The 22,604-nt window shown below is 43.5% G+C and overlaps 1 protein-coding gene and 1 long non-coding RNA gene across 2 annotated transcripts in view; one reads left to right on the top strand and one right to left on the bottom strand.

Moving 5' to 3' along the window:
- Positions 1–518: 518 nt before the first annotated feature.
- LOC121062109 lies at positions 519–3,460 on the bottom strand. Its single transcript, XR_005815412.1, has 2 exons — positions 3,174–3,460; positions 519–2,849 (listed from the first exon to the last, which is right to left on the bottom strand). It is a non-coding gene; the product is annotated as an uncharacterized LOC121062109 (long non-coding RNA).
- Positions 3,461–14,703: 11,243 nt separating this feature from the next.
- The window catches only part of PJA2 (praja ring finger ubiquitin ligase 2), a 35,467-nt gene continuing 27,566 nt past the window's right edge, over positions 14,704–22,604 (top strand). The window contains exons 1-2 of the mRNA XM_040541264.1: positions 14,704–14,804; positions 15,752–15,879. Of these exons, the coding sequence (XP_040397198.1) occupies positions 15,861–15,879 (19 nt within the window). The 5' untranslated portion in view covers positions 14,704–14,804; positions 15,752–15,860. The remainder of the gene's footprint in view (positions 14,805–15,751; positions 15,880–22,604) is intronic.

Here is a 22,604-nt window from a genome sequence, read left to right as displayed (position 1 = left end):
CAAAATTTATGTAAGAAAACAAATATAAAGTCCTAAAGCAAGTCCTCTTAAAAAAACACCACTAAAAGATACCATGTTCACTCTGCAGAAATGATGCCAATGGCAACAGCTGTAAAAATCTATCATTCCTCATGTTTTTGTGAAGCTGAGAATATGTATAGACTATTAGCTTGAGTGTCATGCCACTATTCCTGAATACAGCAGTATTATTCAGAGGGAATTAGCTGTAACTATACCAGTAGGAGGGTATTTGCATGATGAAAGGAGTACAGATGTTCAAAAAGACTTTTTAACATTTTGGAAACTCAGAGTTTGTTAGACCAAATCTGTAGCAAAACTGCTACTGATGTTCTTTCTTTTAAAGGCAGTACTGCATATAGCATTAGGATACCATGTAACACACAACAGCAACAAAATATAGGAAAAGCTTAATTTACAGTGGTATTTTACTTTAAACGCTACTTTTGTAAAGCAGCTTTCCATTTTCCAGGAAGGCCATTCTGTTTTGTTTTGTTTTGTTTTGTTTTTCTGATTAAAATGTTCAGGAAAATAGCTTACCCTGGAACAATTTCTGTGGAAAAATTTATGTTCTCTAGGTAGACACAGTCCTAGTCAGAATATTTGTTCAAGAAAACACCAGGAGACTAAACACCCGTGGGGAAATCAGGAACAAATTGTTTGGATGTTAGGACAGCACTCCGCTGCCTTCTTGACTTTTTCTAACTCCTACCAATTCCTCCCTTATTGATAGCAGTAATTTGTAGACTGTAAAGTATGACCTTTGGAACAGCGTCAACACTGGGCACCACAGCTGTTACCTGACCTCTGCTCCCAGTAACGAGACCAGTGAACTTTTGGAAGATAGGGACAGTACGGAAGAGCAAGATAGCTATGAAATAAACAGACTACAGCGCAGAGCCATCTGTCAGCCACTTTGGTAAAATTTTTCTCAGTTTCAATGCCCTGATTGCTTGTGATTAACATACTTTGCCTCTCTCTCAATCCATCATCTGTAAGGAGAAAACACTCTACACTGAGAGTAACAACAAAAGGTATAGACTGCAGAAAACATATAAAATGTAATTTAGTGAATAAATTATTCTATTATAGATAGAATTAAGGCAGAAAGCAACCAGAGGCACTGACAAGGGGAAAGGGGTATGTTATACAATACAGTCTGAAAGAGGTGGGATGTGTTAAGTTAGCAAGATACAGATGGCAGGAAATGTAGAGAAGAAAACGATGACATTAATGGCTTGCACAGTCTGCAAAGGGGGAAAAAAAAAAAAAAAAAGGAAGCAGGTTGAAAAAAAAAGAAAGGAAGACAGAAAGATAAAAGAAAAAAGAAGTGATGCTGGAGAGGCAAGTTAAAGGTTATATCCGTGAGGTAAACTGCAGAAAATCCATATAGATTTCTGAAAGAAAGAGGTGGTTTTGAGCTGTATTCTTAAAGGACCGAGGAGTCATTTCAAGGTGATTTGCTTCTATTCTTAGTCTGAGTGATAAGATTGGTTGCAGTGTTCTGCAGGTAAGAAGGTGAAAGAGGAGGACTTAGACAAAAAGGTAACAAAAGGGAATTAAAGGGAATGTAAAGACAAATAGGCCTGAGGATTTCAATGATGTTGGATGCTGCATCGGACCAGAAGTACATGCTGACAGTGGGAAAAGAAGCACAATTTGGCATCTTGGACTCCATGGCTCAGTGAAGTCAGAGACAAGTAAAGCTGCCGCATAGAGTTCTCCTTACTTCTGTAATATGACATCTATAGCATTTTCCAAGATTAATTCCAAAATGAAGCCAGCAAACCAAGAAGCAATAGAAAACAAATAAATCTTGCCAGCTATCCACACTATCTACTAATTGTGAATGTGTTCTGTAACTGCCAGAATGTGCATTAATCAGATTCCAACATTATTTAACAACCTCTGGGTTTAACAACCTATCTCTAATTTAAAAATATATCTTGAGTTTGAAACAGCATAGTATAATTAAAAATTTCCTGAAGTAATACATAGTGTTTACATTTGTATTTTACACAGTATAGGCTCAACACTTCTGAATATTGACGTTTTCACCATGTGCTTGCTTCCTGCAAGATCAAACACTTTGGAGTATCCAGAAGTCAGTGAGAAACAGTATACACTGGTCTGAGAAAGAGTTAATGTACTACTGACATACATATTATTTCTAGCTCTCTCACACTTCTTGGTAGACTGAAGTTGTGTTTTGTTGCTTTAATGATATTTACTCAGCTAAAGAATTGTATGCAAACTTTGTTCTGCATTAAAAAAAAAAAAAAGTAACAAAAACATTTTTGAAGTAAATTTCTTACCAGTCTTTCAATATTGCCTTTTTCCCTTCTTGGAAACACACCTGATACTTATTTTGTTTTCAGCTTCCTGGTTTACAGACTTCTCAGCATATTAACTTTTTGGCCTTTCAGACATATGTCTGTTGACCTTATGGACTGTTGCCTTTATGAGTTTTTACCATATGTCCGGATCCCACAGCAACTGCAGCAGTGGATTACCGCAAAGGCATTAGAGATAAGAAGTGACATCATGCACCATTGTTAGGCCCTTGCTAACTCAGCAACACAAACATCCATGCATTCAGACACTTGATGGATTTCCTCTCCGTTGCGTGTTCCAGTTGTAGCTGACATGACTTATGGACAGTCATCAAATTACCCAAACGCTGAATTCTCCAGTGGCAGTTCTAATTCTGATATGAAATGCTTCTGTTAGATATTTATGTGGTACGCTGAGAGCTGTAATCTCTATGTGTAATCCTCTTTCTGTCGTGACGTAGCATTGGAGTTGGACGTCTGATACAGTGCTCCTCTCCTCTATGGACAAAAAAAAGGCAGCTAAAACACCACAGGGTCACGAAATTACTGCTGAAATATTAAGCTGTCTGTATCACAATACTGACGCTTTCCACAGAAATGGAAATGAACGTGCTAAGTATGTTTATCAAAGAGTCACGCCATGGCACCCTGCTCACAGAAAGGTGTGCAAGTGCCGCACACACACAGGTCTCCCCATTACCCTTCAGTACTCCTGTGTGTGTGCGGTGGCTCTGAACATCACGTCCTTTGCAAGCAAAGCCCAGAAACATACTTTTCGTCCACAATGGTGTCTTTTTCCCAGCACCGTGTCAGAACCAGTACCTCCAGACACACAACAGGCGCTGGATCACACCAAAGGAAATCCTCGCCTCCCCCGGGGCGGCCTCCCGCGGCCCCCCGCTCACAAAATGGCGCTCCCGGGCCCCGGACGCGGCGCGGGGCGGTACGGCACGTCAGGGTTTCTCCCCTCGCCGCTTTCTGAAGGGCTTTCGGAACAGGCTGCCGCCGTCCCCTCCTCGGCGCCGACCGGGGGCACCAGCGGCTGCTACAGCAGCAGCCCGGCGCCACCTGGCGGGCGGCGGGGCCGGGGCCGGGGCCGAGGGAAGGGAGGGAGGGAGGCCGGGAGCACGGCTGTGGCTGCGCCCTGAGGAGAGCCTCAGGGATGGCAGCATTCGCGGGGGCACCGAGCTGGGCTGTAACTCGCTGGTCCAGGCGCTGCCTGCAGGCCTGCCCGCAGGTCGGCGGCTCCAAGCCCTGCTAAGCCCTCCGGGTGGGGTTGTGGTTCTCTGGAGACGAAGGTGTCTTTGGTTTTTTCCTTGGCTGAGGCTGCCTCCTTAGAGGATTAATGTAGGAGGCGGCAGGCTGATGTTCCCTCCGCACCTCTGCAACGTAAGAATTAGATCTGCTACTAAATGCCTTCGTCTTTGGTGAAAACCTCACAGCTTTGTCTCATTTAGTAGCTGGATGTTTTGAAGCATCATGGTAATCCATCGGCTGTGTGAGATACTTAGCTTTATCCTTCGGTATTAGCCTTCCTTCTTGGAAATGGAAGGGGTAATGTACCTGTGGAGGCTGTGCTGGAAACCGTGTCTGGGCTGGCTAACAGGCCCACTAGGCAGCACAGCAATTCACATCTTGATCCTCCACACACTGACAGCTGCAGCACTTGGGGGCACGGTCCTCCAGCACCATAACAGGCTGCAATATGAACTGGAATCTGCAGGAGGATAGCTGACCATCATTGACAGGTTATAGGAACACGTTGCGTGCTGAATTCTTTAGAAAAAGTAATTCCATTTCAAAAATCTGCATAGTGGATATGCGTCCAGTCACAAGCAAACATTCTTCTCACGTTAGACTGTTGTGCTGTAAGAATTCCCTTGACCTGCCTCAATACGTTTATACATCATGAGCTCTTCAGGACCAGGACACACAGCTGTGTTTTGTTTTGTCTAAGAAAACAGAAAACACACAATAGATGATAACAGATAATAAATATTGACATGGTGTTATCTTGTGTATGTGTTCTCAAGGGCTAAGGAATCGTTCCAGATCCGTACATGTTTGGAGACCAGAGATGCTTGAAAATGTTCTCTGTTTTTAAAATGTCAGTTCTTCACTGTGAAAACCTCCACAGAAATGTCCCAATTCAGGATGAATAAATATATAAATAAATAAATATTAATAGATAAAGTAACTAAGGCATTTGAAATTTCAGTAATTTTGGAAAGCAATGTTTTATATGTTCTGTACAGTATTTTTTCTGTTTTCTGTATTTTTTTTTTTATTTTGTACAATAAAAACCTTAAAAGCTGGGAATATGCATTGGTTTGCAAACCCTTCAGGTTCTTCTTTCACTCTCCCTTTTTTTTTTTTTTTTTTTTTTTCCACTCCAAGTCTAATTGTGGAGGTCTGCTAATATTGTGAGATATCTCCTTTTATTTTATTAGAATTTTCTTTGTAATAGTGGACTTTGTGTTTTCTACATTCAATATGGACAGAGAGCTTCTAAAATCTGCAAATTATCTAGATATTACAATGTTGCAGGTTGCAGTATTGCAGTATTTTCCCTGGTTTATTTTTATAAGCAATAAAACATGGGAAATTCTGTAAGCCAGCTTTCTCTGTGATTTGTTGGTTAATTTCTCTCTAAAGCCTTTTTCTGAGAGTAGATAGAGAGACTAGTACCACCACATTTATTTTCTTTTCTGATTTATGCACGGACAATTGTACTGGATCTCATTCTTTAATGTTATCTCTGGGACACACACAGGACTGACTGCTGTCTCTTCAAATCTGCCCAGTGCTGCAACTTTTTAATCTGAGCTGACCGGTAACTTTTCTATATACTTGGAGGGTGGAAAATACCTGAACTTACATGCTTATAAAGGTAGAATGGTTGCTGGTAGACTTCTCTATCTTGAAACTAAATGAGATGTTGCTGCAATGAAAACATTCTTCACTACTTAGTTTTCAGATGATATATTAAAATATTGTTACTGAGAAAATAAACACATTTTGTGGGAAAGAGTCAGGAAGCAGTAAAAAGAGATAAAGAAAGTTGAGCATAATTTTTCATGTTACAGCAATTGTTATAAGTGAGATAATTGTGTTTGGTATCCTTATTAACTGGCTTAGTTTGAATAAGCAATCTGACTGGCCATGGAAGATTAAGAGCTCAGTAAATAAAAAAATATTCAGGCTGTGTATGTATTCCACTTTCTTTACCAGAAAACAAATTAGCTTTAAACTTGTAATAGAATAAATAAAATTGGCTTGCTTTTGCAGTAGGATCTGCAAGGGTTATAGAATTTACACAGAACTTTCAGATTCTGCCAACGATCTCCTGAAGTTTGACACAGAAAAGATATGGCCACACTCAGGAGTTTCAGGAGGATAGGGCAGTGTCTTACAATCAATAGTACAGTAGGTTATCAACAAACATAACAGGATGGCTTGATTCGTAGTTGGTCAATATGCATATCCAGTTTAATATTTTCAAGTTGTTATACACAATGACTGTATAAAAATCAATTACTTTTTTCTTCAAGATTTAGCAAAATTGCCATCTGGTTTGCTAGTTACATCAATAAAATATTACAGGTGCTGTTACTGAAACAGAATGAAGATAAGTAGCAAGATAATTCCTATAATAGCTCCTAGACAGATTTTTGTTGGCAAAAAAAATCAATCTCCAGCAAATGAATTATGCCATCCTATTTATTTTTTGAAAGCTTACATTCTGAATGTTCAGACCCTGTGCTAATTATGATGTTTGTATCATTTTAAAATCAGTTGTTCTGTGAAGACAAATACTGACGGGTCTGGTCTCCTACAGATGAAAAAAATGATGCTGAACTAACATGGGAGTTATCTGATGTGGGGCACGCTATGCTGCTCTTTTCTCAGTGAAGTCTGTCCTACTTGCTACTTTCAAAACACATAGAAACATTAAAATTCTGAGGCAGACAGACAAAAAATTGGATTAATTAGGAAAGCAGACTGCAGATATGTCAAGTTTTACCATGGAATTTGAATATTATAACTTTCTACTAGTTTGGCAGCATCATTTTGGGAATCCGTTCACTTTTAAATGAAGTGATATCTGAGAACTGTCAGATTTTACCTTCTTCATAAACCAGCTTTCATTAAAAAATATTTGTCCTTCTTAAACTTATTTTAATAAAAGGGATAAAAATGTCAGTAGAAAACCATCAACTTCATTTCCATTTCCAACACAAGTGCAGACTTTGTAACTTCAGCCAGAGTACATACCCGATACATTTCTGCTGTGCGGTTCTGAGTAAGGAGGACTCTGGTGTTTTCTGTGCAGGAATGTTATCAGTGTTAGGCAGTTGTCCTGAGTTCCCTAGGGTGGTAACAGCTGAGGCTACATAATTACAGGCTGGATATCTATAGGGAGACATCCAAATTCCTTCCTAGCTGTTTACTTGAAAAACTCATTCTAACACTATCTATATATACCTATAGACCTATATACCTATAGCACTACCTATACACCTTGTAGTGTAAAAATTCAGGTACTCTTGATTTTGAGAAAACCTGCACACTGAAAGTTATGAGAGACTAGAACCTATTAAATGTAAACTACACATTTTGGTGCTGAAAGGACTTTCATGCCTATCTCAAGCCTGTATGAAAATCTTAATCATAATATCTACAGGTCAGATCACCGTAGGTGATAAGGCAGTCACCATCTAAAATATGTTTATCCCTCTTTGTTAAGCCAGGACATATTTTGGTACATATCACTGTGGACATAGTTAAAAAATTCTTTAGAGCATCCAAATTCAGTAACAATAAAATGCTGAAATAGTGAGAAAAAAAAAAGATTCCAAGTCCTACACAGTGGTGTCACTCACTCTACAGGCTGGAGATTTCATAACTTGAGTAGTGAAGACTGGAAATGGAAAAAAGCTCTGTTCACTCTACCTAGAAATTTTTTTTTTTAAATCAATCTTCTTGTTGACACAGATACACACTTCCTCACAAAAAGCAGGCAGTTTTCAAAATAATCTTTTTTTTTTTTTTTTTTAATACTTTCTGAACAACTGCTCTGCTGCTTTGCAGCTGTTTGGTCAAGGACCTTTTTCAGTGCAACAAAGGATAATAAGAAAGGGAGAAAGCCATAAACAAGAAAACACAGGGACACAAAAATGACCAACAAAGGATAAGGGAGGCAGTGATGGCAAACAAACCTGGTCAGCCACATGGATTGATAAGGGCATGGGAGAGGGTGAGAAGACTTATCCAGCAAGGTTTTCTGATCAGGGACCTGTTCTGTTGGGAAGCTAAGGGGAGAGGAGGAAGGAGTGGGGGCAGCACCTGATTCTGCCCTGCGCTGGGCATATGTGGGGGACCCACATTCTCCAGCAAACTTTGGCTATATACTTTATAGCCTGAGTATGGTCTGCTACTTTATTGTGAGATATAAATACATGCAATTTAGAGTGTATTCAGCCTCTTTAATGAAACTTTAATTTGTTTCAGTTGCCCCGGGAATTTTTCAGTATTTATGTTTCATTTACTACTCTTAGTTATCCTGCAGAGCTCAGTTTTTGTTAACCCATACCAAAAGATGCATTAGGAGGCCTGGGCAATAGAAGCATGACCAACTCACTAATACATAGAATGCAGTTGATACAAGTTCCCACTTTACATTTAAGAACATACGTAGTTTTAACAAAATGTTGCCTAATTAACGTCTATATTCATTAAGAGTACATGAGGTCAGAGCTGATAATCCCAGAAATCTGTGTTCATAGTTTAGATTCAATGGGTGACAAAGATAATAAAAGGCTCAAATGGTGTCATGAAAATTCACAGCCTCTTCAAAATATGAGAAAACATTCACTGTCATAAGCAGGAACAGGGATTTCTCCCCAGCCCATTTTCTTATGAGGCATGGATAAGACCATTGTTATTACACTGACATGTAACTAGATAGTTGCAAGTAACTGCAATATAAAAGATACAGTTATAAGGCATTAGGTTATCAACTATGACTAAAAGCTACCTCTCACCGGTAAAACATTTTTTTGAATATGGTTATTCTTTAATAACTAGTTTCACTATTCAACCAGATTTCAGGACTTTTTGATGTCTTGTAGCCGTGTTTTAGCATCTGAGTAGATTATCTAGGCAATGTGACTTATTGCAGGTGACTTTGAATAAAATCATTTTCCGTTTGTTCTTTGTGTGTGTGTGTGTGTGTGTGTGTGTGTGTGTGTGTGTCCTCGAGGATGAAGAAAGGTCTGAAATAGCATATAGCTTATGTAGATGACAGTACGCTGAGTCCCAGTGCTGTGGAAAGAACAATAAGTGATTTAGGCATATGAAAGAGAAATTATTTTTATTAGGCTAGTTTAAAACCTTTGTTGAATTGTTTATACTTCTATTTCATTGATTCAAATACAGAAAAAAATATTTTGTTACAAAGAAATTCCCATACTGAATCAAGCCCAAACATGATAACATTTTTCAAATCTCCTTTGCAGTGACAGCAGGAATCAAAGGACCTTGGGGAAGTACTCCGAAGTACAAAGGTAGAGGTAATACTGTCGTAATAAAAAAAAATCTTTTAATCAATTAAAATATTGATTTTTGAATTAAAATATTTTATTCAATAAAATATTTTTAAATCTCAAATTCTGATCATGGACTTGTAATCCTTCTTTCCATACTTATTGCAATGCAGTTATTATAAGGGACCCACTGCTGGCCAAAGCCAAGCCAATAAATGGTGTTGGGGGGGGGGGGACAACAGACAAACTGCTGTGCAACACCAGCTGGAAGAGGGGAGTGAGAAGTGTGAGAGAAACAGGCTGTCCCCCTGCAGCCCATGGGTCCCACATGGAGCAGATCTCCACGCTGCAGCCCCTCCGTGGAGGAGCCCCCGCTGGAGCAGGTGGATGTGACCTGGAGGAGGCTGCGGCCCATGGAGAGCCCCCGCAGGAGCAGGCCCCAGGCCGGAGCTGCAGCCCATGGAGAGGAGCCCACGCAGGAGCAGGGGCAGAGAGTGACCGTGAAGGAGTGGTGGAGATGAAGCATCAGGGACTGACCGCAGCCCCCATTCCCCATTCCCCTGCGCTGCTTGTGGGGAGGAGGTGGAAGAGGGTGGATGAGGCAAAGGTGTTTGTAGCTTGCTTTTAGTTTCTCACTGCTCTAGCTTGTTCGAAATAGGTAATAACTTACATTAATCTCTCTATGCTGAGTTTGTTTTATTGTTTATACTATTGTAAACCTAAACCTTATATACATTATGTATGTAAAGAACAAGGTATATCTTGTAACATCCTCATCCTTGTTCTTAAGCATAGCTACAGATAATATTACTTATAAGCAATGCTACTTTGCAGCAATACATCTTGGCTAATTTTACAATGTCTCAGCAAAATTATTTTAGCTAACTTAAAATGTTCTGCCTTCATTTTATTAAAATGAATCTTTTCCTGTTCTTGAGTAGCAGGTGAATTTTAGTACAATGGGCTTGCCTTAAGATTATCTGCTTTCCACTGGAACACAAAAAGCTTTCATTAATTTATATCCATCCGAGTTTGGGGGGAGCATGGGATGTACCTGCAGCAACCAGCACATACAGGACCCTGTCCCCAGGGGGCACAGCACTGTCCCCTCCTGCTCTGGGGCTGGCAGAGCCAGCAGGCCCTGGTGCAGGCCCACAGGCAACGTCCCCAGGCCACCAGCAAGTGTACATCCACTTTCCCCAGCCCCAGCACAGCCCCTCTGCCTGCCCAGCACCCCTGCCCACACTCCTGGCTTCTTGCCCACCCGTGGGGCCCCCGCTCACCCACTGCTCCTGTCTGGGGCTGGCTGCACACACCAGTGCACACACCCTTGTCCCACCAGCACCCACAATCACAAACCCCTGAGTCTGTGAATCACAAACCCCCAGCACGGGCCCCCTGGGCTGGGCCAGCTCAAAGTTTGCTGGAGAATGTGGGTCCCCCACATATGCCCAGCGCAGGGCAGAATCAGGTGCTGCCCCCACTCCTTCCTCCTCTCCCCTTAGCTTCCCAACAGAACAGGTCCCTGATCAGAAAACCTTGCTGGATAAGTCTTCTCACCCTCTCCCATGCCCTTATCAATCCATGTGGCTGACCAGGTTTGTTTGCCATCACTGCCTCCCTTATCCTTTGTTGGTCATTTTTGTGTCCCTGTGTTTTCTTGTTTATGGCTTTCTCCCTTTCTTATTATCCTTTGTTGCACTGAAAAAGGTCCTTGACCAAACAGCTGCAAAGCAGCAGATGCTCTCCCACTGCATACTTAAAGTTTGCAACAGAATTTTTTAGAGGAACATACCATCATGTTGTTTTTCATGTCTGCCTTTTAATACTCTGTCATACTTTCATTTGAATTCCTCTAGGAAAGTGGATGAACTTGATGGATGACCATAATATTCCCCTCCTGTTATAAAGCCTAATAATCAAGAGCTGGGAGAAGAGGTGACACTCTGGATGTGGTGGTGTTCTGTATGTTCGTAATAGGCATGGCATCAGTATGTCCAGCTACAGCTTGGCTTCCTGAGCAAAAAGCTTGGTTTGAATACTACCAACATTGAAAACGTTAAAAAATTCTATGTGGCTCTCCCTTAGATATGTTAAATAATTCCCACATGACAAATCTTCCTATAAAATCATGAAATGGCTTGAGCTGGACAGGACCTGGAAGACCACCTAGCTCTAACCCCCCTGCCATGGGCAGAGATTATCTTCCGCTAGAGCCCAACAGCTGCCCCACATTGGGTAAAGGCTACTTTCAGATGGCTCCAAAAGGGACCCACTGCTGGCCAAAGCCAAGCCAATAAATGGTGTTGGGGGGGGGGGGGGGGGGGGGGGGCGGAACACCAGACAAACTGCTGTGCAACACCAGCTGGAAGAGGGGAGTGAGAAATGTGAGAGAAACAGGCTGTCCCCCTGCAGCCCATGGGTCCCACATGGAGCAGATCTCCACGCTGCAGCCCCCCCGTGGAGGAGCCCCCGCTGGAGCAGGTGGATGTGGCCTGGAGGAGGCTGCGGCCCATGGAGAGCCCCCGCAGGAGCAGGCCCCAGGCCGGAGCTGCAGCCCGTGGAGAGGAGCCCACGCAGGAGCAGGGGCAGAGAGTGACCGTGAAGGAGTGGCGGAGATGAAGCATCAGGGACTGACCACAGCCCCCATTCCCCATTCCCCTGCGCTGCTTGTGGGGAGGAGGTGGAAGAGGGTGGATGAGGCAAAGGTGTTTGTAGCTTGCTTTTAGTTTCTCACTGCTCTAGCTTGTTCGAAATAGGTAATAACTTACATTAATCTCTCTATGCTGAGTTTGTTTTGTGTGTGATGATAATTGTTGAGTGTTCTTCCTGTCCTTATCTTGACCTTTGAGCCCCTTTCATCACATTTTCTCCCCCTTTCTCTTTGAGGAGGTGGGAGTGAGAGAGCGGTTGTGGTGAAGCTCAGCTGCCGAGCTGATTAAAACCACCACAAGCATCCACAACTTCTCTGGGAAACCTGTTCCAGTGCCTCTCCACCCTTAGCGTAAGAAATTTCTTCCTGATGTCTAATCTAAATCTACCCTCCTTTACTTTAAAACTTTTATTCCTGCCCTATCACCACACCCTCTGACACAGAGTCCCTCCCCAACTTTCCTGTAGGCCCCTCTTGGGTACTGGAAGGATGCCATAAGGTCTCCCTGGAGCCTTCTCTTCTCCAGGCTGAACAACCCCAACTCCCTCAGTCTCTCTTCACAGGAGAGGTGCTCCAGCCCTCTGACCATCTTTTTGGCCCTCCTCTGGACTTGTTCTAATACATCCATGTCCTTCTTGTGCTGGAAGCCCCAGAGCTGAACGCAGGGCTCCCGGGGGGTCTCATGCGAGTGGAGCAGAGGGGGACAATCACCTCCCTTGACCTGCTGGCCATGCTGCTTTTGGTGCAGCCCAGGGTACAGTTGGCTTTCTGGGTTGCAAACATGCATTGCCAGCTCATGTTGAGCTTTCTGTCATCCAACACACCCAGGTCCTTCTCCTTAGGGCTGCTTTCAGTCCATTCTCCACCCAGCCTGTATTTGTGCTTGGGATTGCCCTGTCCCAGCTGCAGGACTTTGCACTTGGCTTTGTTAAACTTCATGACATTTGCACAGGTTCACCTCTCAAACCTGTCCAGGTCCCTCCTCCCCTCCAGCATGTCGACTGCACCACACAGCTTGGTGCCATCAGCAAACTGGCTGAGGGTGAACTTAATCCCACTGTCCATGTCACTGACAAAGATATTGAATGATGCTGGCTCTGATACTGGTCCCTGAGGAACATCACTCATTACTGATCTCCACTTGGACATTGAGACATTGACCACAACTCTGAGTACAACTATCCAGCCAATTCCTTACCCAGCAATCGGTCCATCCGTCAAATCCACGTCTCTCCAATTTTGAGACAAGGATGTCATGTGGGACATTTACAAACACTTCACATAAGTCCAGGTGGTTATTGATGTTTATTTATGTTTTATTTATGTATTTATTTAGTCTTTTGAATACCATATGAATGACAGCATGGATGCTTCAGCAGTGTGAAGGTGTCTTATTCAATCATTTAAAATTCATTAGAAAGAAACTGTTAGTCCACGGAGATTTGGATTATGTCTTTACTGTAATATAATCATCAATCAGAAAATCAAAATTTCAGGAAGAATTCACTGTTGCTTCCCCGCTGAGGACACAATCTCAAGATGTTTGCACAGTGGTAGGATCCTTCCAATTGGACTGGTTGTTTCTGCCAAAACTCTTTTTGTATTTGCATGGTGTGCTGGGTTGATGTACCAAGAAGAATACTCACAGAGGATAATTTTAACTCATGGTGATTAAATTTTCCTTTTTCCTTGTATGCCAATCTGTAGGGTGGCTCCTTAAGAGGGTAATTTGCGACATGAGCCTAACTTGAAGATCTGTATCCTCTGCTACTGAGGGATTTAGGCTCTACTGATTGTAGAGGCAGTCTACAAACACTAGCCTATCATGATCTTTCTCAGTAATTCACATTGCCTTAACAAACCTGAGTTTGGCCTGTCTGTCCATCAGTCTGTCTACATACATGCTTATCAGTACACTTTCCTAATGGTCTCAAACTCTGTTCAGCCAGGCCACTCTTCTTCCACGCTGGCTCATCTTTTGGCACGTGGAGATGGCCTGCTCCTGTGCCTCTAGGTTTTCTTTGTTGAAGAGTGTTCAGCCTTCCTGGACTCCTTTGCCCTTCAGGACTGCCTCCCGCGGGAGTCAGCCAACAAATCCCTTTAAAAGACCAAAGTCTGCCCTGCAGAAGTCCAGGGTGCCAGTTCTGCTAATCCCCCTCCTTATTTTTCCAAGAATTGAAAACTCTGTTAATTCAGTATTGCTGTGCCTGAGATGGTCTCCAACCTTCACAGTGCCCACAAGTCCTTCTGTACTTATGATCAAAAGGTCCAGTGGGGCACTGTCCCCAGCTGGCTCACTCACCAGCTGTGTCATGAAGGTATCTTCCACCCACTCTATAGACTGTTTCCCCTCTGCTGTGCTGTATTTCCTGCAGTTGTGTAGTAAGCTAAAGTTTCTCGCAGTCACAAGCCCACAAGAACAAGGGCTAGTGATTGCGAGACTTCTCTGTAGAATATTTTGTCTGCCTCTTTGGAGTGGTTAGGTGGTCTATAACAGATGCCTACCAGGATGCCTGCCTCATTGGCCTTCCCCCTGATTCTTACCCATAAACATTCAACCCTGTCTTCACCATTATTATTCTCAAACTTTCTCATCCAGATAATCTCTGACTTACAGGGCTAATCAGCAGCTATGTAGAGGAGAAAGCAAACGAAGGGAGCACTTCTGTTGAGCCTGAACTCTTCAGTTGTCTGCTTCATATGGTTTCCTGGCTCCCAGTCTGCTTGCACACGGAATTAGCACACTGAAATGCAGCACACCATGCCTCTCGCCTTGCTTAAGATGGAACACCATGGGGAAGAAAGACTGTAAATGCAGATGGGCTGAGGAGCAAGCACTGAGCAGAGGGCGTGAGAGGCAGGGCAGGGCTGTAGGGACAGGGGTGACCACGTAGCATGAGGGCTGCTGCTGGGAGGCAGCGGGGACATGGACACAGTGACAGGAGCCAGGTGCCACCAGGCCTCACACAACCCAGCGGCGAGCTCCCCACAGTGGAGCCCCCCTCCCCCTGGGACATGGAGGACGCCCCAGCCCCTCCCTAGCCCCGCCCCTCCCCGCCCCTCCCCGCCTCCGCGGCCGGCAGGGCCATTACAGCCCCCTCCCCACACCCTCTCTAGTTCCCGCCCCCCTGCCGTGATTGGTCGCTGCGCCTTCCTCCTGGCCTATTAGTGGCTGCCGCCGATCACCGTCGTGGGTAGGATTGGCTGCGCTGACGGCGGCGGGCAGCTGGCGGCGGCTGGGACCGGGCCGGGCCCGGCCCGTGAGTGAGTGATGGCCGGGGCCGGGGCCGGGGGCAACGAGAGGGCCGGGGCCGGGGCCGGGGCCGGGGCCGGGGCCGGGGGCAACGAGAGGGCCGGGGCCGGGGCCGGGGGCAACGAGAGGGCCGGGGCCGGGGGCAACGAGAGGGCCGGGGCCGGGGCTGGGGCCGGGGGCAACGAGAGGGCCGGGGGCAACGAGAGGGCCGGGGCCGGGGCCGGGGCCGGGGGCAACGAGAGGGCCGGGGCCGGGGGCAACGAGAGGGCCGGGGCCGGGGCCGGGGGCAACGAGAGGGCCGGGGGGGCTGTGCTGGCCCGTCGGGCCGCCGCTGGTACAGCGGGGCTGACAGGAGCAGCGTTCTGTGCCCTGTCAGTGTGCGAATCGCGAGGAACACGTAGCTGCTCTGCTGAGCGAGCTTCACACCTGCAAAGTGCGTATGTTTAAACTTCCCCAAGCGTATAAGTGTAATAAGTTCATGCGTAGTTGAGTCAGGCTTGTACAGAACTGCCTGCCCTTCCTTGCCCGTTAAAGAAAGGGAGATGTCTGAAAAGTGGCTCAATAAAAATACGGTTTTAAAGCTCTATTAAAATGCCCAATCGCTGCGCCACTATGAAATGGGACCACTTTTTCCCCCTTGCCAACGCAATGTAGATAGCATGCAGAAGTTCTTCGCAGGTGAAGGCCTCATCAAAATAACTTGTGTTTTCCTGCCTTGTTAACCTAGCTCCTCCTACAAAAACACTTTCTTCTGTTAAAACAATCCAGTGTAGCAAATAAAACATACCTACATGATGTACTAAGGTTAATTCAGCAAATAGTGCGATGGATATTGGCAGCAAAAAAAATAAACTGCTATTGCTGCCATTTTTACAAAGCGGTCTCCACTGTGATCCATAGTATTTTGCTGGGTTGCATGTGTTTTGATTCTTGGTCTCTTATGTCCCAGGAACCTTGAACGAAAAGTATTTTCGTATGAAAGTATTACTGTGCTCTACAGCAGCAGCTGCCAGAACCCCATTGTACTGAAGACAATGCATTTGTAAGAGGGACAGGCTATGGCTTACAGTTTGCGGTGTAAGTACAGTTTGTTCGCCAGCTGAGGTAATTGGAGTTGTGGATGCACTTGAGGTTACATGCATAAAACTTGCAGTTCAACAGGGGCTTATCACAGTATTTCTAAGTAATATTTTGAACAGAGCACAGGGAATAAATGTGTTCAAATTGATATATTCACTGATATCTTAATGATGCCTCTCCACTTTTGTGGATTGGACTGTAAAATTCTGATGGAGTTTACTGTGGTGTTGTAGTGATGCCTCAGCAGCCTTTTGTTTATATATTTAGTGGTATGTTTGAACAGGTCCAGATTGTATGTGTCAACTGAAATTGATACAAACATTTTAAAAACGCAGTTCATTTGAACATTGTTTCAAGATATTATAGAAACACCTTTGAACATGTCCTAAATATAAACCCGAATCATTGGGGGAGGGGAATGCTTGCTAACCCCGGCCTTCTGGTCAGAGCATTGGTGGAGGGGCAATCCTTTGCATGTCCTTAAAACATACACAGGCTTCGGGTGGTACTTTCTGTCAGTGTTTGCGGTTTGGGTCTCTGTGCCTTTTGATAGCCTGAACTTGAATGAAACACCCTTAATGATGTTTTTCACAGGAATATCCTGAAGTGCTTGGAGTAATGCTGTGCTCGTTTAGTACAGGGGCACTTCCTGAGCCATCAAACCTTTGCTCCCTTAAAGGCCCTGTATGGTTGGCTGCTTTTGTGGTACTTGTGGAGCAGGTTATAAGCTATTTATACTGGAAACAGATGTAATTATTAACAAGTTTGTAGCAATGAGTGGAATAATCTGTAAGGACAACAGAGTGGGCACATGAGTTCTTCAAAGCTTGTGTCACCGTGGAGGAAGATATTTGGGGATTCTGCTGCCAATAGTATTTATTATTCCAAGTAGTTGTTCTAAAACAGCTTTTCCAATCTGATTAATTTCATGCGTGATATTTTGGTACTCTTATACAGTGTTTCAGGTAGCCAAGTGTGTGACTATGGAAGCAGAAAGAATTCCAGCTGGCACATACGCGTGTTCTTTCATAGGTACTTACAATTATTAAAAAATGGTCTGGAAAGTCTGTAGTGTTTTAGCTGCTAAAATCCCCTGTGGTTTTCATGTATTGCTGTAACATCTGCAATACCTTTGTGCTAGATGCTGTGCAGGAAGAAAAAAATCCAAGGTGTTAACTGATTGAATATGAAATGATGTAACTACTTGATAACGTAGAAAAGCAAAGTACAGAGAAATGATTCTGATGCTGATGGTGGACAGTGGATGATTGCTCAGGAGATTAGTGGTAATCAGCTACACCAAAATGTCCTTCCCCATCAGCTTAGTGTCAGAGGTTAAATAAACCTGAAATAATCAAGAGAAGTTTCCATAACTCAAATGATTTCAAAATATCAGCAAAAGGCCAAATAAGCCTTTTGTTTTAATGGCTCTGTAGTTGTCATTGCATCATAAACAGGCGAGTCTTTATCACATGTTTGGTGCGCAAGGTATTTGTAGCTTGGTAACAGCTTCAGAAAGCTGGTCGGGTAAGAATTTTAAGCAGTTCTCCGAGTCAGGAGTCTGCAACAGTAATTTTTTTTTGACTCTTAAAAATTGACTCCTAGGTATTAAATCTATAATGTGTCTCTAAGACTGGCATAAGAGGCTTCAAGTGAAAGGTGACTTTTTTTTAAAAGGAGATGACAGGAAAATCAACTATTTGTACTACACCCAGTGAAGTTGTTGCCATTTCATAGAGCACTTCAATTGTGTAACACTCCAGAAATTTGTAAGAAGTAGAAGATGTGCAAAAGTAATAAAAAATGAGAAGTTGATCGGTCGATTTATCATCTAAAGTATGTGAAAGCAAATAGTGATCGGGAGTCACACTGTAGGGCACATCTGACCCTACCCACCAGGGTGCTAGAAAAAAGCACAGAGATGTTTCCCTCTCCAGCATAGTAAGGGATGATGTGAACCCCATTTCTATGTTCTTCTAGTATATACATTTGAAATTCAGGTGGGCTCACCTGGGGAGTGGTAGCTGTTCTGCTCTGCCAGTATCCCAGCACTGGGAGTTTGTATGAGCCCTGTTCTCTGGGCTGCAGCATGATGATCTTCATTCCCCCCTGCAATCCCTTTAAGCTGCATGGTGTTACAGCAGGTAGAAACATTTCCCTTTTGTCACTTTCACTTGTGTTGTTTCTGAATGTCAGGGAAATCTTCCTTGCTGCAATTAAAGACCAACTTCTTTTTTTTCCTCTTTGTGTGTGTGGGAGGTATGGTGCTTAAAACTCTTTGCAGAAGGCTAGATCCAGTTTTAGCGTTGATCAACATAGAGGGATTACTTTGCATGCCTTGCAGTCCTCTAATACCACTCAGTTCGTTGCTGTTTGCTGCGACAGAGCAGGAGTATTGACTTTTGTAACATGTGGGCCTCCAGAGTCCTGTGGAGCTGCACATCACCAATTATTCTTGCTTTGAAAATTTGCACTGTTGTTTATCCCCACCTGACAGTGATTGTCCTGTTCTTCTCTGTTTCAGAACTGTCTCAATTTCTTCCCAGGTGCATTAGGATCACTTCACATTATGCGTCTAAACTTCAAGAATCTTGAAGGCCCAACCAACTTCAGGAGAGGTCTCCTGTCTGTCAGCTGGATCAGAGGCTTTTGTTAGCCCTGTATCCAAGAAATGGGGTACTGTTTGTGAAAGGAAAATGTTGTTCAAAGCAGTGAGTTTTCACTGTTCTTCAGGGGAAAAAAAAAACACTTTTGAAAATGACTTTCAGTACTTCTTGAAGCAGATAAGGGTTCATTTGGTTTTGGGTTAACTTGAATTTAATAGAGGCAGTTGTGTAAGATGAGAGAAAGATGACAATGGAAAAACACATCTTTGGGCATGATCTGCTGCTGAATTGTATCACTCCGAAGAGTTTTGAGTACTTGTACTTCCACCCTGTGATTCTGTTGTCATCTCATATTTGCTGTGTTTGCCAGGGAGAGGGGAAGTGACTGTTCCAACTTCTTAAAGTATGTCGAGGTTACCTGCACTAACAAAACATAAAACTGAACCTTCTCTGCTTAAACTGTTCAAAAGCTTTGACACTTTGTTTAGTTCTGGCTTCCATTTGTGGCCTTTCAGCTCTAAAGAGATACATCCTCATCTCTAAAGTTTTAATTGGAACTGAAATTGAAAAGCACAGTATGGAAGTCAGAGGCAAAGGGAAAAGAGGATGGATCAGGGTGGGGGAAGGTTTTGGTGGTGTTCTTAGTGCACAAGTAATTCTGAGTTTGAGAGAGAAAAGGAGATAAACCGTGTGCTGGCAGTCTGAAAAAAGGAGTGAATTTCTGGATATCATTTTAAAAACAGGAGATGAAAACTACTCCTTCCACACCATTAGTTTGGTACACGTTTAGTGTGTGAGATTGCAGGGAGGAGAGATGCACGGGTTCAGCGGGCAGCTGGCACCCCGAGGTGTTGTGTCAGCAGTAATGTTTGTGTGCTGGGTCCTGCTGGGATGGAGCTTTCTGTCCCACAGCAGCCCACGCAGCGCTGTGCCCTGCACCTGCAGCCCCAGACACCAGCTATGTTTTGTCTGCGGCGGGGTGGTGCTGGCACAGCACCAGGGCTGGCTCCCCAGCCCCCCAGAGCAAGCAGGATGGGGTCGGCAGCCTGAGGGGGGGACACGCCAGGGCAGCTGACCCAAACTGCCCAAAGGGATGTTTGGGGAAGGGGTCCTTGTTAGGGAAGTGCCTGTCCTCCCAAGCATCTGCGACACATTGAGGCCTTCCTTCCCAAGACGTGGCCAAAATTTACTCCTTGGTGGGAAGTACAGAGTATTTGTTTTCTCCTTTTTCTTCTGCACAGTCTTTGCTTTTATTTTCCTCTGATTAAACTGCTCCTGATCTTAACCATGAGTTTGTTTTATTTTTTTTGCTATCCTATTTTCTCACCCTGTCCTTCTGAGAAGGGGGAGTGAGACAGCTGTGTGGTGGAGCTGATCTGCCCATCAGTTGTTAAACCACCATAAACATCACTGTGGGGGTTACTGCCAAAGCTAGGCTTCTTATTTTTCAAGCTGTAATGCTCATTTACTAAGGCAGGGTGGGACTTGCACTTAATTGGTTAGTGCATGTGATACATACACCATCCTTATCTTTAAAAGCTTTTAGTGCTTCAGTTCCTTAATCTTTCCTGTCTCTTGAGTTGAGTTTTAATGTAGAATTTCTGCTGAAGCTATTCCTCAGGATAAAAACTGGAAAAGCAATTATTATGGTAAGTCAGAGCTGGCAGTTGGTAGAACAGATTTGCATGTCCTACCAAAGTCAGGGTTGAGTCAAAGTCAAGGCAGACGAAAGCAATGCGTTTAAATTATTTTCAGTTCTATCTAAGAAAGTAAAGTGAGTAGGGCTAAAATATGAGCAAGGTAGTGCAAAGAAACCAGGCATAATGCAGAAGCTGAACACACATTTGGACCAGCTAACTGGTAGGAGGACAGTGGAAAAATCGGTGCTGGAATGGTTACAGATCAGTACTCAGCGGGGAGAGAGTTCATGGCTAAGGGATGCAGGTATTTGGTAGCAGAGTTTGCAGTTTGCCTGGTGATCCCTGCTTCTAGCTGCTTGCTTCTGGCTCTGTTCTGTCACATCAACTGTGCTGATGCAACTGTCATGTAAGCTTGAAGTTGGGGGGAAAAAAAGGACCCTAACAAAGGGGGATTTGGTGAAGCTTTGTAAGTTCACTTGGTCCAATTTACAGCTTGGCAGCCAGCTACTGTAACTGCAGCTGAAGCAGCATCAGAGCAAGCCTGTCTGACCCCCGCAGTTTGTCTGAAGTGAACAGACAGCTGTGCGGGGGATTCTCTGCACCCATGCTGGCTGGAAAAACCTGGGTGAAGATTAGGAACCATGCAGGATCTTCAGCTTAAGGAGAATGTCTAGGGATAGAAAGGGACTGTGACAAGATGGTGGTTTGTAGCAGCTCACCCATTCTACATGGGAGTTGGTGACTGGGATCTATTTGCAAAGGGATTTCTGCATTTGAACTAGTTTTGTGTTTCTCCTTTTTGCGTCTTTACTAAATATCAATTGCCCTGTGGCTATATTTAAAGCATTTTATTCAAAGCAACCATTTAGAATTTCCTGCATATATTTGAATTCACTATTACTTGTACAGTACCAGAGCCTGTTCCCCTTAAAGTCTCTGGCAAACTTTTTTACAATTTGGATAGAGTTGTTTGTATATGCTGAATATCAGCATGTATATGCTGATACGAGTATATGCTGAGTATCAGCATATACATCCTTAATTGATATTAAGGATATGCAGACAATGCCCAAAATATTAAGTGTCTTCTTTTAGTGTGCATATTGACTAATGCAGAAATAGAACTATTTGAATACTATTTGTATTATTATTCCTTAATGGACTGCAATATATCAGAAAATAAGTTTTGCACTTTTGGCACAAAAATGGATATATAAAACTGCAAATTTTCAGGGAAATCCAAAATGGAAACTGTATTTAGTATTGAAGTGGAAGGAAGCCACTATCAATTTAAACATCTCATTGGTGTTCTTTCCCTCTGTTTTGGTCTTTGCAAAGTGATTCAGATCAGTATCAGAATATTTTGCAGTGGCCTTTCTTCTACGAGTCTTTCATTTTAAAGAGTGTGTGTGTGGAGGATAACTTTTTGTTTGCTAGTAGTATTTGGTTTTGTTCATATACATGGTTATTACCACCTTAGGCAATTCCAAGGGATGTCTGCTCTGTTAACATAGTCTAACACTTGAGCATTTTTATGGTATTATGCTTTCCAAGACAAATTGTGTTCATCAGCAAGAAACAAATAGGAGCGTAAAACTTTCCTCAAATTTATCTTTAGACTTCTGCTGTTGATATAAAAAGCTTTTTTCTGAAACAGCATTTTAGGATTTCTGTCATCTAAATTGTTGAATATTTTTGCTTAAAATGCAAATGGTTAGTAATGTGCTTCATCCACTATCACCAACCATTACCTTGCTATTATATCTCTAAGAGATGATATGGTTTAGGATGTCTACTTTTCCTTCTGTCTGTTCCTCTGTCTTCCCAAAGAACAATCTTACTGCTCTATCTGATTTAATACTCCTTGGAAACTGGGACCTTGGTGCAGTGGAGGGGTGCACTGGACCTGAGTCCCTCCCTTCCCTTTCTGCCCCAGAAATGCCCAGCCTTCCTCTCTTCACCTGTTTCCAGACGCCTGCCTGTGTGCTGCAACTGTATTTTCCATCCACCCTTCTTGCAGGGAGAAGGACAAGTACTGACCTCTTTGCCCTCCTGCTGCTGGAGCTGAAAGGCCATGCAGCAAGCCCTGCTGTAGGGAGCATGGGGAGGGCCCTGTGTGAGGGCACACAGAGCAGATACTGAGGGAAGTGTGAGAACCTAATTCTGGTACAGCATGCGCTTAGGATCACATTGCCACCTGGTATTGTTATTTTACTGTCACTAGCATTGATTCTGCTTATATCAAAATTGATAGGGTCAGGCTTGTAGTGCCTGCTAGGTATAAACATATTGGCACCAAGTGTGCATGCGTGCTTTTAAGTTAAGAGTTTAGTTTAAGATGACTTAGCAAATAATTGTGAAGAGCCCTGTGGTGTTCTTGGAGTTCAAAAAATATAAATTTGATGTAGTTAGTATTTTTATTAGCTCTCCAAATAACGTTAAATGCTGGATTATTTTTGTCATTCAAGTGGACAAG

Source organism: Cygnus olor, chromosome Z, assembly GCF_009769625.2.
Source record: "Cygnus olor isolate bCygOlo1 chromosome Z, bCygOlo1.pri.v2, whole genome shotgun sequence".
Lineage (NCBI taxonomy): Eukaryota > Metazoa > Chordata > Aves > Anseriformes > Anatidae > Cygnus > Cygnus olor.
Note: the sequence above shows the minus strand (reverse complement) of the source record. Positions and strands in the feature narration are given on the sequence as shown.